The 15,467-nt window shown below is 37.7% G+C and overlaps 1 protein-coding gene across 2 annotated transcripts in view; it reads left to right on the top strand.

Moving 5' to 3' along the window:
* Positions 1-15,467, top strand: part of Gphn (gephyrin) — a 409,924-nt gene that overhangs the window by 371,189 nt on the left and 23,268 nt on the right. For both annotated transcript variants that reach the window (XM_059278956.1, XM_059278958.1), the window contains exon 18: positions 7,576-7,663. In XM_059278956.1, the coding sequence (XP_059134939.1) occupies positions 7,576-7,663 (88 nt within the window). The remainder of the gene's footprint in view (positions 1-7,575; positions 7,664-15,467) is intronic.

Raw genomic sequence — 15,467 nt, forward strand, 5'->3', positions numbered from 1 at the left:
TTGCCATCTCCAAAGTTGAAGATGATTGTCACGGCTCTAGGTAAATGAAAAGATCCCCACCACCACCACCACCACCATTTCAGTCAAATATGTGAATGATTCCAGTGTTCAGAAAGTAAGAGGAGGCTGGGGAGGTGGCTCAAGGGGTAAAGTGCTTGCCAAACAAGCATGAAGACTGCAAGTCTTAGCTCCAGAAACCAGGTAAAGGCTGAACAAGTATGGTGACAACTTGTAATCCCATCAGGCTATCTGCAGGGCAAGTTATAGACTAGACAACCAGTGAGCTCTGGGTTTGAGATACCCTTCCTCCATGTGAAGAGTGAGAGTGATGGAGGGAAACACCCTGCATCAACTTAAGGTCTCCACACTCAACATGCACTCGTGTGTTCGTGCACACACTTGCAAACACACATACCCACCTGGGCATTCCAGTACATATTAGATGAGAAAATAGTCATTGTTTATATAATTTTCAATATTCTCATAGACTCAGAGTGTGTGTGTGTGTGTGTGTGTGTGTGTGTGTGTGTGTGTGTGTGTGTTGGGAGGTTGTTTTTGTTTGCTTGCTTGTTTGTGTTTTGTTTCCTTTTCTTTTGTTTTGTTTTTGAGACTTTTTCTATGTAGCCCTGGCTGTCCTGGAACTCACTCTGTAGACCAGGCTAGCCTCAAACTCAGAGAGTCACCTGCCTCTGCCTTTCAAGTGCAAGGATTAAAGGCATGTGCAACCACACTTGGCTGACTCAGAATCTTAGAACTAAAAGGAACCCCTAATGCAACCCAGTCCAGTCTTTTACTCAATGGAGAATGTTAAGGAAAACCTCTTCCAGCTAGTCATCATGGTTTTGTTTTGCTTATTTTAGTAAGAAAAATCTTTCTTACGAGGCAGCACATTTTCTTTTTAGATGCTATTATTATTACAGTGTGGATTTCTTTCCATGACACTGAGCCAAATCTGTTTCTTCTAAAATAAGCTGCTTCCATCTTCGAGATAATGGCCTTCCATAGATTTGAATGCACAATCCTATTTCACATTACTTATTTCCCTCTCAAAGAAAGTGTCATTTATCATCTTAAAAATATTAAGTGGTATAGTCTCTTTCATTCTCAGACACAATTATTTGCTATGACATCATAATTGTTTATTCCCAAAGCTACTATAGAAAGATTGATTTAAAACCAAGGTTAATCTGGCACATTTGTTGAGTGCCTACCATGTGCACAGATTTGGCAGGGCAGTCACTGAGCCTGGATAAAACAAGAACTTATGATAGGGCAGTTAGTTAGATATGCTGTCAGCTTTTACTGTAACTTGAGGCCTCTCCTGCTCCTTTCTTGTTTTAACTTTGATGTTAGCATTGACCTGCCTGCAGTTTTGCTTATTTACATTTGTCTTGTGAGATATTGTCTGCCAGCTGTTTTCAGTCTTTGATCTCGTGAAGCATTTTCCTTATAATTAACAATAAAATAGAATTTGAGCTTCAGACTGAAAGTTCTATCTTGCATATGCTTGAAATGTTGTTATTCTGTTTGCTTTAGTAGAGAGTTTGCATAAATGATTACTAGGATTTTGGTTTTGCTTCCCTCTTAATTTTTGTTACATTTTATACAACTTTATTGTTTTTTCCTGGCTCTATTGTTGCCTGGTTCCAGATGCCATTTGCTCTCTTTTATCCTTTACTATTTTGGAAGTTATGCCATTTTAGTACCTTTGTTGTTTTCCTTCCAGAGAGTGATCCTCATAGTCAAATATATTTTACTCACTATTATATAAAAAAGAGACACTGGATGCCTCCTACAAACACTCTCATTTCCTCCATGCACACCTATTCCAATCAGAGGAGAGCCTTAGAAGACTTACTTCTCCCATTTTCCCCTCGACTTCTTAATTTTTAGGTAATGCTGAGATATGTTTTATTAAATGCATTGAATTTTATAGATTTACTAAATTTTCTTTTACAGTAAATTTCTATAACTTAAGTTGATATTTAACAATAATTATAACTCTCAAGTTTATTCAGTCATTATCCATTTCAGTTTAGCTATGTATTTTGTAGACATGAACATGTATGAATAGATGGATATGTAGTCACTACTCAACTCTATTCTGGCTTCTTCTAATTAACTTTTTCATTTACTGTCACTTTTCCAGAATATTTTTTCTTTTTTTATTTTATAATTAATTTAATTTTACATATCAGCCATAGATTCCCCTGTCCTCCCTCCTCCCACCCCCTACTTTTCCAGAATATTACTTATGGTTTCTTATCTGAATATTTGTATTTTCACTTTTTTTTTTCATCCCAACTGGTCAATGACATCTGGCTTGGTGTAGGATCCGGCATTGCGTATCTTCTTCTCAGAGATACAGTAATGCTTATTTATTTTCTATTTTAGGGTATTATAGAAAACAGATCTAAGGCCAAAGTATTTTCCTTTGTTAGTAATTAATTCTGTCTGAATACTAGCGAGATTTTAAAATTGTCCTTGAAATTACCAAATTTTTACTAGAACTTGCTTAGGCGTATGTAGCATGAATCTTAAAAGTTCTTATTAATAAAATCAAGCCTGAGGCCAGGTGTTGGGGTGAAGTGGAAGATCAGAGAGACAGAACAAGCCACAGCTAACCTCACCTGGCCAACTTCTCAGCTAATCCTGTTTCCTCAGACTGGAAGCCTCTGTGTCCTCATCCAAATGGCTCTCAGCTGAACTGCTGCTAGAAGCCTGAGTGCTTAACCAGCCAAATGCTTAACCAGCCAAATGCTTGTAGTTTCTGGTCTTCACACCTTATATACCTTTCTGCTTTCTACTTTCCCACTCCCTGGGATTAAAGGTGTGTGTCACCATGCCTGGCTGTTTCCAGTGTGGCCTTGAACTCACAGAGATCCAGAGGGATTTCTACCTCTGGAGTGCTAGGATTAAAGGTGTGAGTGCCACCATTTTCTAGCCTTTGTATCTAGTGGCTGTTCTGTCTCTGACCCCAGATAAGTTTATTAGGGTGCACAATATTTGGGGGAAACACAATACCACCACAGGCGTATGTTTTTTCATCAGTTCTAAATGGACTTTGTAAGCCTTTTAAATTTCTGTGCCCATTATTTTCAAAGTAACTTAAATCTTTCTCTTTTTCCTCCCCTGTCTGTTCCTTTTTCCCCTTTTGTCAGCATCTTGTTCTTTGAGTTTCTTGTTAGTTCTTCCATGCTTCTTCTTCTTCTTCTTTTTTTTTTTTTTTTCTGGAGCTGAGGACCGAACCCAGGGCCTTGCACTTGCTAGGCAAGCACTCTACCACTGAGCTAAATCCCCAACCCCTTCTTTCTTTGTATACATTTATACAATGCCTAGAGCTGTTTCTACCACATCATCTTCTAGGCCACAAACTGAGCCTTTAACCAAGAGTATTCTCATCTTCATCTCTAAATTTTAAATTTTAAAAGTCACAGATTTTGTGTCTTTGGTTTGTGTTCTTGTGGAAAGATTTCAGTGTGTTACCAATGCTTGTGAGATTATAGGCCTATGCCATCAATCCTGGTTATCTCATTGGGTTTTCTCAGTTTGGCTTGGGAATTTTGTTTGCTTTTTACAGTGCTGGGCCTTGGACATAATAGGCAAGTGCTCTACTACTGAACTACACTTCCCAGCCATGTTTGTTGTTTTAGAACACTGTTTTATTGTTGTAATTGAATATCCATTAGTGTTTTGCATATTGTCACCGTTGTTGTTGTTGTTACCGTTAACACTGCCTGGTCTCCCAGCATTTTTATTTCCCTGGGAACTGTTTTCAGTGTTGCACTTATCCATCTGCTACCTATTTTGTGACTTACTGCATTTGGTATTGCTATTCTTGGTATTTTCTTTTGCCTTTCTAAGGGTCTTCTTCACACTCAGGACTCAAGAAATTTCTAGAGCAATTTGGAACTGGTAGACATGGAGTGATAGTAGGAAAGAGGATCACAAGTGATGCAGGCACAGAAACCTGAACCCTTGAATTGGCAGAGCACCAACAGCAAGCTGTACCAGTCTTCTGTGTTGAAAGACTTCTGTGCTTCCTGGACTATTTAGCTGGAAAGGATGGATGTCCCCAGCCTTTCGAGATAGGAAAGTCTTAATATTTTAAGTAAATATACGGATAAATTTAAAAGTGGTACATTTTATGCCTGAACTGGATTCCAGCTAGCCTCAAGTGCTTAGACCATTGTGAATGAATGTAAGTGATAGAAAGGACTGAGGTTATTGTCCTCATTTTACAGATAAAGAGAATGAGGAACACCCTACCCACACGCATACACAAAAAGTTATATCTTTAGGTTCGTCTAAGTAATGAGTTTTTATTTAAAACTGGATTCTAGACTTAAGGCACTAAGCCTTCAGTTAATGGCTGTAATTTATGTCACCTGGTACATACAATCTTATGAATGTAAAGTAACTCTTTTGGATTGTTTTCATGTAACATTGGTATTCTAAAAGAATAGCGGATAGGTACTCAGTAATTTAAGAGAAAATGGGTAGAAAGTGAGCAATTCAAAATGAATACTTAGAATTATTCTTGAAGGGTAAGTAATTATCATACAGGCTTAATTGAAACTACAGTTATTCATGAAGGTATTGGTGAAATTATTAAGGCCACTCCACGTAGTTAAAAGGAAAGTTTATTAGTGGCGTAACTTACAAATGAAGGGATAAGTAGGTCGCAGGGCCTGGGGAAGGTGTATCGCAGTCCGGCGGTGTTCTCTGGAGCTCTGCTCGGTCAACCTCCACTGTCCAGGGTCCAGGAACAGAGAGAGCTGGCCCATCCGGATCTCGGGTCTTCAGGGTCCTCCCTTGGCCCCAGCTTGTAGGCGTGACAGTTACCAAAGCCTTAGTGGGATTGGAACTTCCAGATCAAAGCTAGAATGGCTACCCACTACATGAAGGAAGATTTAAATGATAGTCTTTTTAAAATATGTGTCTGGGGCCAGGCAGTGGTGGTGCACACCTTTAATCCCAGCACTCAGGAGGCAGAGACAGGTGGATCTCTGAGTTCAAGGCCAGCCTGGTCTACAGAGCAACCAGCACAACCAGAGCTACACAGAGAAACCCTGTCTTAAAAAACAAACAAAACAAAATATGTCTGAGAAAAGGGAAATTGGAAAATCAATCTGCTTAATATAACGATCCCTCTAGTGACAGTGTTGAGAAAATATTTTACATGTTTTAAGTATGATCTTTTCCCTTCATCAGTATTTGGGAAATGGAGTGGAAGATGAAACAGGACCTCACTCAAGCTCAGAGTAGCCTAGAACTTGACACAGTCCTCCTGCTTCAGCCTCCTAAGTGCTGAGATTACAGGCATAAGCTATCATACTTGACCCTTCAATATTTGTCATATTCAAATAAGATTTATGTATTTACATATTGAGATAAATAATGACAGCTTTCATCTGAAGGTATACTATGAAAAATGTGTCTTTCACAATATCAATATTATGGTCACTTAGAAAAATAGCTTAAAAATGAAAACAACAGGACCTTGAATATCTCACTATGTCTATCAACCTCAGTACCCCCTCCTATCCTGCCTACATAATAGCATTTTGAAATTAACTCATGGGTGTGGAAATATAGTTTTTTTTAAAACACAAGTATTATTGTCATTAATTTTATTTCTCAAGCATCAGTTCAGATTATGTTTTGCAATTTTACTATCTGTCTTAGGGTTTCTATTGCTGTGAAGAGACACAATGACCACAGCAACTCTTATAAAGAAAAACATTTAATTGAGTGGCTTGCTGTCCACAGGTTCAGTCTATTATCATTATGGTAGGTCATGGTGGTGTGCAGGCAGACATGGTACTGAAGAGGTAGCTAAGAATTCTACATCTTGTGCAGGCAACAGGAAGTGAACTGTCTAACTGGGTGTGGCTTGAGTGTATATGAGACCTCAAAACCTGCTCCCACAGTGACATACTTCCTCCAAGAGGCCACACCTTCTAATAGTGCCATTCCCTTTGGGGGCCAGTTTCTTTCAAACCACCACATTGTCTAATCCTTGAAAATTTTAATCTGTTTTGCTCTGTGTTTAATAAACTGAGAAAATCAGGAGTTTTTCTTTCTACTATAATGTTTATTATTTTAATCCCATTTGCCTCTTATTATTTATATCAGTATCTTAGTCTTCAAAAGCAAACTCAGTTTTTGTTTTGTTAAAACTGAATTGTATCTTCAAAACGTCCATGGTGGAAGGAGTCAACTGACTCATAGTTATTCTCTAACCTTCATTTGCAGGCCATGGCACATGCATGTACACACAAAAATTAAAAAAAAAATTAAAAATTTAAAGTCAACTGGGTGTGGTAGTAATGCCTGTAATTTCAGTACTGGTGGTAGGGAGTTAAAGTCCAGTATAGGCTATACAGAGAGTGCAAGACTAGTTAGGGATGCATAAGCAGACACAAAAGAAGTTTTTAAAGTCTGGTGAAAGAACTATGAAGCACATAAAACATAGGAAAATAATAACATTTCTTAAATCTAAGATGAAAATGTTTTAAAATTTAAAATGAGTCCTAAAAAGAAAGTAAATCCATGGCTTGTAAACAAGTCTGTAAGTTATATCTAATCAAAAATTAGTTTCCATCAGATTTTAGGATTCAGAGTCATATTGATTCACTTCCCATAGATAGACTAACACATCCATACCTGCAGCTGTTGGTAGTCTTCCCAGAAAAATCTTCACCTATGTCTTTTACATACTGTTTTTTAGGCTTTTATACAACAAGTCTCATGAGACTCTCCCTTTTATTATATATCATATGCCCATCAAAATAAAACCCATACAATCATTTCTCCCTAGGAGGGGGTGGAACAAACACTTAATGAGCTTCTAGAAACCGTAGTTCCAGCCAAAGCTGCCACTTACTGTTCTGTCTCACTTTAACAAAACTTTCCCTCCCTCAGTATCACTTTCTTTTCCTGTGAAATTGGCATAATACCCATCCAGCCGAACATGCAACATAAATGAAATTATAAATCTTCTAGCTATTATCATACTCGAATCGATTAAGCCATTACCTTTGATCACCAGAAGTGTGCTACAGCAAATAGAGTCAGAGGTGGGGAGACAGGAAGATGGAGAAGGGCAGGACCCTGGCGGTGGGCCCAGCTGTGATGTTGGACAAAATGACATTTCCAGACTGATATGCAACAGTTTTATTAATCTACTATCCACAAGTAGAGAGTAGCCATTGAGCATTTTCTTTAAAACAAGAAGAATTACAGTAAGAATTTGGGACAAAATCTCTTGTAATTTCTTCTGCAAACTAGAATTTTTCAGGGTGACTAAGCTTGCATGCCCAGGAATTCCAGGGACATGTGAACTTCAGTACATGGGATATTTGTAGGCAAACCAAAAAACAGCATCTTACAAGGTCCTTTTTCCACGTTAATACTTACACTCTTAATTATAGAGACCCATTTCATTCCCACTTCACACAGAACTCATTATCATACAATAATGTAAACTCAGAGGACTTATAAAGTATTTAGTTTTCAGTTAGCACTGTATATTTCCTTTGTGTGTTAACATATTTGTCTATATTTTTCCAGCCCAGATGACTTACTCAATGCCTTGAATGAGGGTATCAGCCGTGCTGATGTCATCATCACCTCAGGAGGTGTATCGATGGGAGAAAAGGTATGGTTCATGAGATTTAGTCACTTTAATGATTTTACTGTGGTCCACTACTATGGTTTAGTGTTTTGATTTGATTTCTCCTTCTGTGATAGAACACTCTCGTCCAAAGCAACATAGAGAAAGAAAGAATTTAATGGCTTACACTTCCAGGTCCATCATTCAGGGAAATGGGGGCAGGAACTCAAAAAGGAGCTTGAAGCAGAAACCATGAAGGAATGCTGCTTTCTGGCTTGCTTGCAAGCCCAGGACCACCTATTCAGAGAATACTACCCCCTTTGGGTGGGCCCTGCTGCATCAATTAATAATTAAGACAGTCCCTCACAGATCAACCTGATCAAGACAATTGAAACTCATTTTTCAGGTGATTCTAGGCTGTGTCAAGTTGACAGTTAATGCTCACTAGAACCAGGTAGGCATCTAGTATTCATAATCAGAACCCCACAAAGCTGAAAGCATGAAGGCTTCAGAAAGTGCTGGTCTTTCTAAAAAAAAAAAAAAAAAAAAAAAAAAAAAAAAAAAAAAAAAAAAAAAAAAAAAAAAAAAAAAAACTAAGTCAGGGTGCTTACATCAGGAGCAGCCTAGAAAATCCTACAAATTGTAGAATGCTTTTTACTCTTTACTTGGAGACATTTGTTTTTTCACTTACTTTTACAACATTAGAACTTCCTTTATATGTTACATTTATGCCCAAGATAAAGAGCTACCTTTCTTCAGTTTGAACATGACCTCCCAGATGAAACCATCTCACCCACTATTTTTCTTTTATTTTTATTGATTTATTTTATTTCCCAACCACAGCCTCTCCTCCCACTCTCTCCTCCACCTCCCTTCTACCCACCCACCCCCAATCCACCCCTCCTCCATATTCTCAGAAAGGGGCAGACCTCCCACAGTCTTCAGCAAAGCATGGCATATCAAGTTGCCATAAGACCAAGCACCTCCCCCTGTATTCAGGCTAGACAAGGCAATCCAGCATGAGGAATGGGTTCCCAAGAGCCAGTCAAAGCACCAGGGACAGCCCTGCTCCCATTGCCAGGAGTCCCACATATAGACCAAGCTACACAACTGTCACATATATGCAGAGGGCCTAGGTTGGTCCTGTGCAGGCTCCCTAGTTGTTTGTTGAGACTGTGAATTCCCATGAGCCAAGCTAGCGATTTCTATGAGTTTTCCTGCAATGTCCCTGATCCCTTGGCTCCTATAATCCCTCTTCCCTCTCCTCAGCAGGCTTCCTCAAGCTCAACTTGGCCATAGGAAACTTGTGGAAGTTTCCCTTGCATCAGGCTTCTACCCAACTCCTTAAAGCTCCCCTTTCTAGTCTTCTTTCTTAGCACTTTCTCGCTCTACTACCCCACAACCTGATTCCTCAAGTTTCCATGCCCACCCACCCTCCGTTCACACTGGAGATCTCCATTTCCCCTTTCCTGGGAGATCCATGCATTCCCCCCACCTTAGGTCTTTCTTGTTACCTAACCTCTTCTGGGTATGTGGATTGTAGCATGGTTATTCTTAACTTTACAGTTAATATCCACTTATGAGTGAGTACATACCATGTTTGTCTTTCTGAGTCTGGGTTACCTCACTCAGGATAACTTCTAGTTCTATCCATTTGCTTTCAGATATCCTGATGTCATTGTTTTTAATAGCTGTGTAGTACTCCATTGTGTATATGTACCACATTTTCATTGTCCATTCTTCAGTTGAGGGACATCTAGGTTGTTTCCAGTTTCTGGCTATTATGAATAAAGCTGCTATGAACATAGTTGAGCAAGTGTTCTTGTGGTAGGATGTAGTGTCCTTTGGGTATATGCCCAAGAGTGGTATCACTGGGTCTTGAAATAGATCAATTCCCAATTTTCTGAAAAGCCACCATACTGATTTCCAAAGTGGCTGTACAAGTTTGCACTCCTACCAGCAGTGGAGGAGTGTTCCCCTTGCTCCACATCCTCTCCAACATCAGCTTTCACTTGTGTTTTTGATCTTAGCCATTCTGACAGGTGTAAGATAATATCTCAGAATCATTTTGATTTGCGTTTCCCTGATGGCTAAGGATGATAGAACATTTCAAGTATTTCTCAGCCATTTGAGATTCTTCTGTTGAGAATTCTCTGTTTAGGTCACTACCCCATTTTTTAATTGGATTATTTGGTTTTTGATGTCTAGTTTCTTGAGTTCTTTATATATTTTAGAGATGAGCCCTCTGTCAGATGTGGGGTTGGTAAAGATCTTTTCCCATTCTGTAGGCTGCCATTCTGTCCTATTGACGATGTGCTTTGCCTTATGGAAGCTTTTCAGTTTCAGGATGTCCCATTTATTAATTGTCAATCTCAGTGTCTATGCTACTGGGGTTTTGTTCCGGAAGTTGTCTCCTGTGCCAGTGCATTCAAGGCTATTCCCCCCTTTCTTTTCTATCATATGCAGTGTAGCTGGGTTTATGTTGAGGTCTTTGATCCACTTGGATTAGAGTGCAGGGTGATAGATATGGACCTATTTTCATTCTTCTGCATGTTGACATCCATGCCAGCACCATTTGTTGAAGATGTTTTCTTTTCTCCATTGTATAGTTTTGGCTTCTTTGTCAAAAGCAAGTCTCCATAAGTGTGTGGGTTTATGTCTGGGTCTTTGATTCAATTCCATTGATCAATGTGTCTGTTTTTATGCCAATACCATGCTGTTCTTATTACCATAGCTCTGTAGTAGATCTTGAGATCAGAGATAGGATATCTCTGATAGTTCTTTTATTGTACAGGAGTGTTTTAGCTATCCTGGATTTTTTGTTTTTCCATATGAAGTTGAGTATTATTCTTTCAAGATCTATAAAGAATTATTTTGAAATTTTGATGGAGATTGTATTGAATTTGTAGATTGCTTTCAGTGAGATGGCCAATTTTACTATGATAATCCTACCAATCCATGAGCATGGGGGATCTTTCCATCTTCTGATATCTTCTCCAATTTCTTTATTCAAAGACTTGAAGTTCTTGCCATACAGGTTTTTCACTTGCTTGGTTAGAGTTACACCAGGATATTTTATATTGTTTGTGACTATCGTAAGAGTGTTGTTTCCCTGATTTCTTTTTCAGTGTTTTTATCATTTGTGTATGGGGGGCTACCGATTTTTTTAAGTTAATCTTATATCGAGCCTCTTTACAAAAGTTGTTTATCAGCTGTAGGAGTTAAGTGGTAGAATCTTTGGGGAAGTGGTAGAATCTTTGGTGTCATTTATGTATACTCTCATTTCATCTGCAAATAGTGAAAGTCTGACTTCTTCATTTCCAATTTGTATTCCCTTGATCTCCCTTATTGATCTTATTGATCTAGCTAGAACATCAAGTACTATATTGAACAGATATGGAGAGAGTAGACAGCCTTGTCTTGTTTCTGATTTTAGTGGAATTGCTTTGACTTTCTCTCCATTTAATTTGATGCTGGCTGTTAGCTTGCTGTATATTGTTTTTATTATATTTAGGTATGTTCCTTGTATCCCTGATCTCTCCAAGACTTTTATCATGAAGGGGTGTTGGATATTGTCAAAGGCTTTTTCAGCATCTAATGAGATGATGATGTGGGGTTATTTTTCTTTCTGTTTGTTTATATGGTAGATTACATTGACAGATTTTTCATATGTTGAACCATCCCTGCATTTCTGGGATGAAGCCCACTTGATCATGGTGGATGATCTTTTTGATGTGTTCTTGGATTTGGTTTGCCAGCATTTTATTGAGTATTTTTGCATCAATGCTCATAAGGGAAATTGGTCTATAATTCTCTTTCTTTGTTGAATCTTTGTGTGGTCTGGTTATCAGGTTAACTGTTGCTTCATAAAAAGAATTTGGCAATGTTCCTTCTGTTTCTATTGTGTGGAATAATTTGAGGAGTACTGGTATTAGCTCTTCTTTGAAAGTCTGGTAGAATTCTGCACTGAAACCATCTGGCCTTGGGCTTTTCTTGGTTGGTAGACTTTTAATGACTGCTTCTATTTTCTTAGGGGTTATAAGTTTGTTTAAATTGTTTATCTAATCTTGATTTAATTTTGATATGTGGTATCTATCAAGAAATTTGTCCATTTCTTTTAGATTTTCCAATTTTGTGAAGTACAGGTTTTTGAAGTATGACCTAGTGATTGTCTGGATTTCCTCAGTGTCTGTTGTTATGTCCCCCTTTTCATTTCTGAGTTTGTGAATTTGGATATTCTCTCTGGTTTATCTATCTTGTTGATTTTTCTCAAAGAACCAACTCTTTGTTTCATTGACCCTTTGTATTGTGCTTTTTGTCTCTATTTTATTGATTTCAGCTCTCTATTTGATTATTTCCTGCCATCTACTCCTCATTTGCTTTTGTTCTAGAGCTTTCAGGTGTGCTTTTAAGTCGCTAATGTGAAATTTCTCCAAATTCTTTATGAAGACACTTAGTGCTATGAACTTTCCTCTTAGCACCACTTTCATTATGTCCCATAAGTTTGGGTATGTTGTGCATTCATTTCACTGGATTCTAGAATTCTTTAATTTATTTCTTCCTTGACCCAGTGGTGATTTAATTGATGTAGGCTTTCTATAGTTTGTGTTGTTGTTGAACTCCAACTTTAATCCATGGAATTCTGATAACCTGCAGGGAGTTATTTCAATTTTTTGTATCTGTTAGGACTTGCTTTGTGATCAAGTATGTGGTCAACTTTGAAAAAGGTTCCATGAGGTACAGAGAAGAAGGTATATTCTTTGGTGTTTGGATAAAAAGTTCTATAGATCTGTTAGGTCCATTTGAGTCATAACATCTGTTAGCTCCATTATTTCTCTGTTTAGTTTATGTCTGGATGACCTGTCCATTGGAGTGAATGGGGTATTGAAGTCTCCCACTATTAATATGTGTGGTTCAGTATGTGATTTAAGCTTTAGTAATGTTTCTTTTACAAATATGGGTGCCCTTGTTTTGGGGGCATAGATGTTCAGAATTGAGACATCATCTTGGTGGATTTTTCCTTTGGTGAGTATTAATTGTCCTTCTCCATCTCTTGATTAATTTTGGTTTGAAGTCTATTTTGTTAGATAGTAGGATAGCTACACCAGCTTGCTTCTTCAGTCCATTCGATTGGAAAATCTTTTTCCAACCCTTTACTCTGAGTTAATATGTGTCTTTCAAGTTGAGGTGTGTTTCTTGTATGTAACAGAAGGATGGATCTTGTTTTCTTATCTGTTCTGTTAGCCTGTGTCTTTTTATTGGCGAATTGAGTCCATTGATATTGAGATTAGTGACTGGTGATTGTTAATACCTGTTATTTTGTTGGTGGTGGTGGTGGTGTTTATGTTGCCCACCATATTTTCTAAATTTAACCAAAATTCAGCTTCCCCTCCTGACAAGAAAAAACAAAGGATGGGCATTGTTTTTGCCCTTCTTTATGCAACTCATAAGTGATAATTGCAATGAAAAATATATATACATATGTATGATTTTAGATGACTAAGTATTTTGCACATAGTATATCTTAACCCTATATAAGTCTCAGATTAAGAATTGTAATATCACTAAGTTTGTATGTCTTAATGAAATGTTAACTTACAATTATTGGACCCATTGAATAATGTTATTAAAGTAAAATATTCCTTACTATAATAATTAAATCTGTTTTGTCTCAAAAATATTTTAGAAAAGTTCTGTCAGTCTACCTCTTCCTAAGTTTTCTTATATGTCATAGTAATGACTTGAAAAATTATAGTAATAGTGCCATCATAACAGTTTTATCAAAATTTGCATTTTCTTCTTTTTTCAGGCAAGGTTTCATGTAGCCCAGGCTAGCCTTGAACTTGCTACAAAGCTAAGGATGACCTTGGATTTCTGGTCCTTCTGCTTCCAACTCAAGAGTGATACATACAGCTACCTTGCCTTGGCTTTAAAATTCATATTTTCTAGGAGCTAAACTATGTATGATATATGTAATTGTATATATGATCTTGAACCCTGCCCCCTTCAGCTAAAAAATGGCCTAAACTTACAACCTGACTCTGGTCTATGAATTCTGTTGTCTCTGAGAACAAATTCAGTAACCTGAACAGAAAATTCCCGAATTTCCATTCACAAACTTCGGTTTTAGACTCTTTGAGAACAGAATTTCAGTTTCCAAAATCCATAGAAGAAAAAGAATCTCAATCTAAGACTATTATTTCAAGTTATATCTAGAAGGAAGGTGTTAATAGTGCAGGCAGGCATTCTTGCTACACAAAATAGTTTTGTAAGTCCTTCCTCAAAGTCTTCCAGAAGCCTTTTCTACCAGGTAAATCGTATTATACAGACAGTTTGTGAAATCCAAAGGCTGGGTTTGGAATCTGTACTGTGGGAGTGGTATAAGATAGGATTTGCAGCATTTTTTCATTATGAAGTTGCTCTCGATATCACAAGAGCACACCCTAAAATCAGGATTGTTTAATGTTAAATGTATTTCCAGGGATTATTTTATACTAAGAATTTATCTTAGTTCCTAAGTAGCTAATTGTGGAATAATGCCACTGGGGAGACCTAAGGATTGTCTTTTCTAGTACCTCGAGAGAGGCGAAAGCTTAGTGCACACAGTCTTGGCAGTTGTAACTCAAATGTTGTAAGCATAAGATGGACACTTCTGAATCTAATCTATTCATACTAACAAAGATGTCAGCTGTCTTAGGATTTTATTTAGAAGAAAACAAAGCTAATATAATTAAGCACACTGGTTTTCTTTATTTTACTCTCTATGTCAAGATGCTTACACTATACCTTTAATTCACCTGGAAAGAGATTTTAATAAAAGGGTATCCCAAAGTATTCCCAGGACCTCAGGACCTGATCATTGTCCTTATCTCCTAAAGCTGTTAGTGGAATTGCTAGGGTCAGAGTCTAGGCCCTGGCAACCCTAACAATCAAGGTTCGGTCACCTATCTTCAGTAGGCTAGATAAAGAAACAAACATTGGTGAAAAGCAGAAAAAGGAGATTTACATAACATGGCCATACTGAGAATAATCAGGTCCAGTAACCTCCCAACCCCAAATCTATGTTCAAGACCTATATATGAAGTTCAAGTTTAAATACAAGATAAATGTATAACTAAGGGGTCCTGATCAAGGTATGGCCCTGCCCATCACTGACATATTAATTCAGTTCCAGTCTCTTCTGCAAGGTAGTCTGGCAAGTTGTCAGAACTGTGAAATCATTTTTGTGGAGACAATTCATAAAAGTTTTTGATCAGCCAGGTGTGATGATATATACTCCTAATCCTAGCTTTTTGAGGCTAAAGCAGGAAAACTGTGACTTTGTGACCAGCCTGAAAAGTCTTGGTCAATGTTTCCTCTGGTAGTGAAATTACAGAGTTTATTTATCAAATCTCTAGAGAGTTCCTGTAAAGCAAACAGTATTAGTCACTTTTTATCACTTTTATAAAATGCTTGACATCTTGATATAAACAATGAAACTGTTGTTTCAGAGGTTTCAGTCCATCATGTCCAAAGGTTCCTGATGGAACAGAACAGCTCACAGCAGGGTGGCCAGGAAGCAGAAAGAGATGTCCGCACCATTGAGCCTTCTCCTTTTCCCTTCTATTCTTTCTGATGATATTCAATTTCAAATCACAGTTTTTCTCACTTAGTGAATCCTTTGTGGAAACAACATCATAGATACTGCCCGAGATGTTTAACTAAGTTCCTAGGCATCTATTAGTCCAATCAAATTGGTGTAAGCCTTGACTATCACAGTTGCTGATATATTTGTGTTAATACCAATTTACCTGTAAGAATCTTACCTAGGGCCAACTGAGCATCTCTTCTCAGACATGGCAGCTCCTCC

This window comes from Peromyscus eremicus, chromosome 14 (assembly GCF_949786415.1).
Source record: "Peromyscus eremicus chromosome 14, PerEre_H2_v1, whole genome shotgun sequence".
In the NCBI taxonomy this organism is placed as follows: Eukaryota; Metazoa; Chordata; class Mammalia; order Rodentia; family Cricetidae; genus Peromyscus; species Peromyscus eremicus.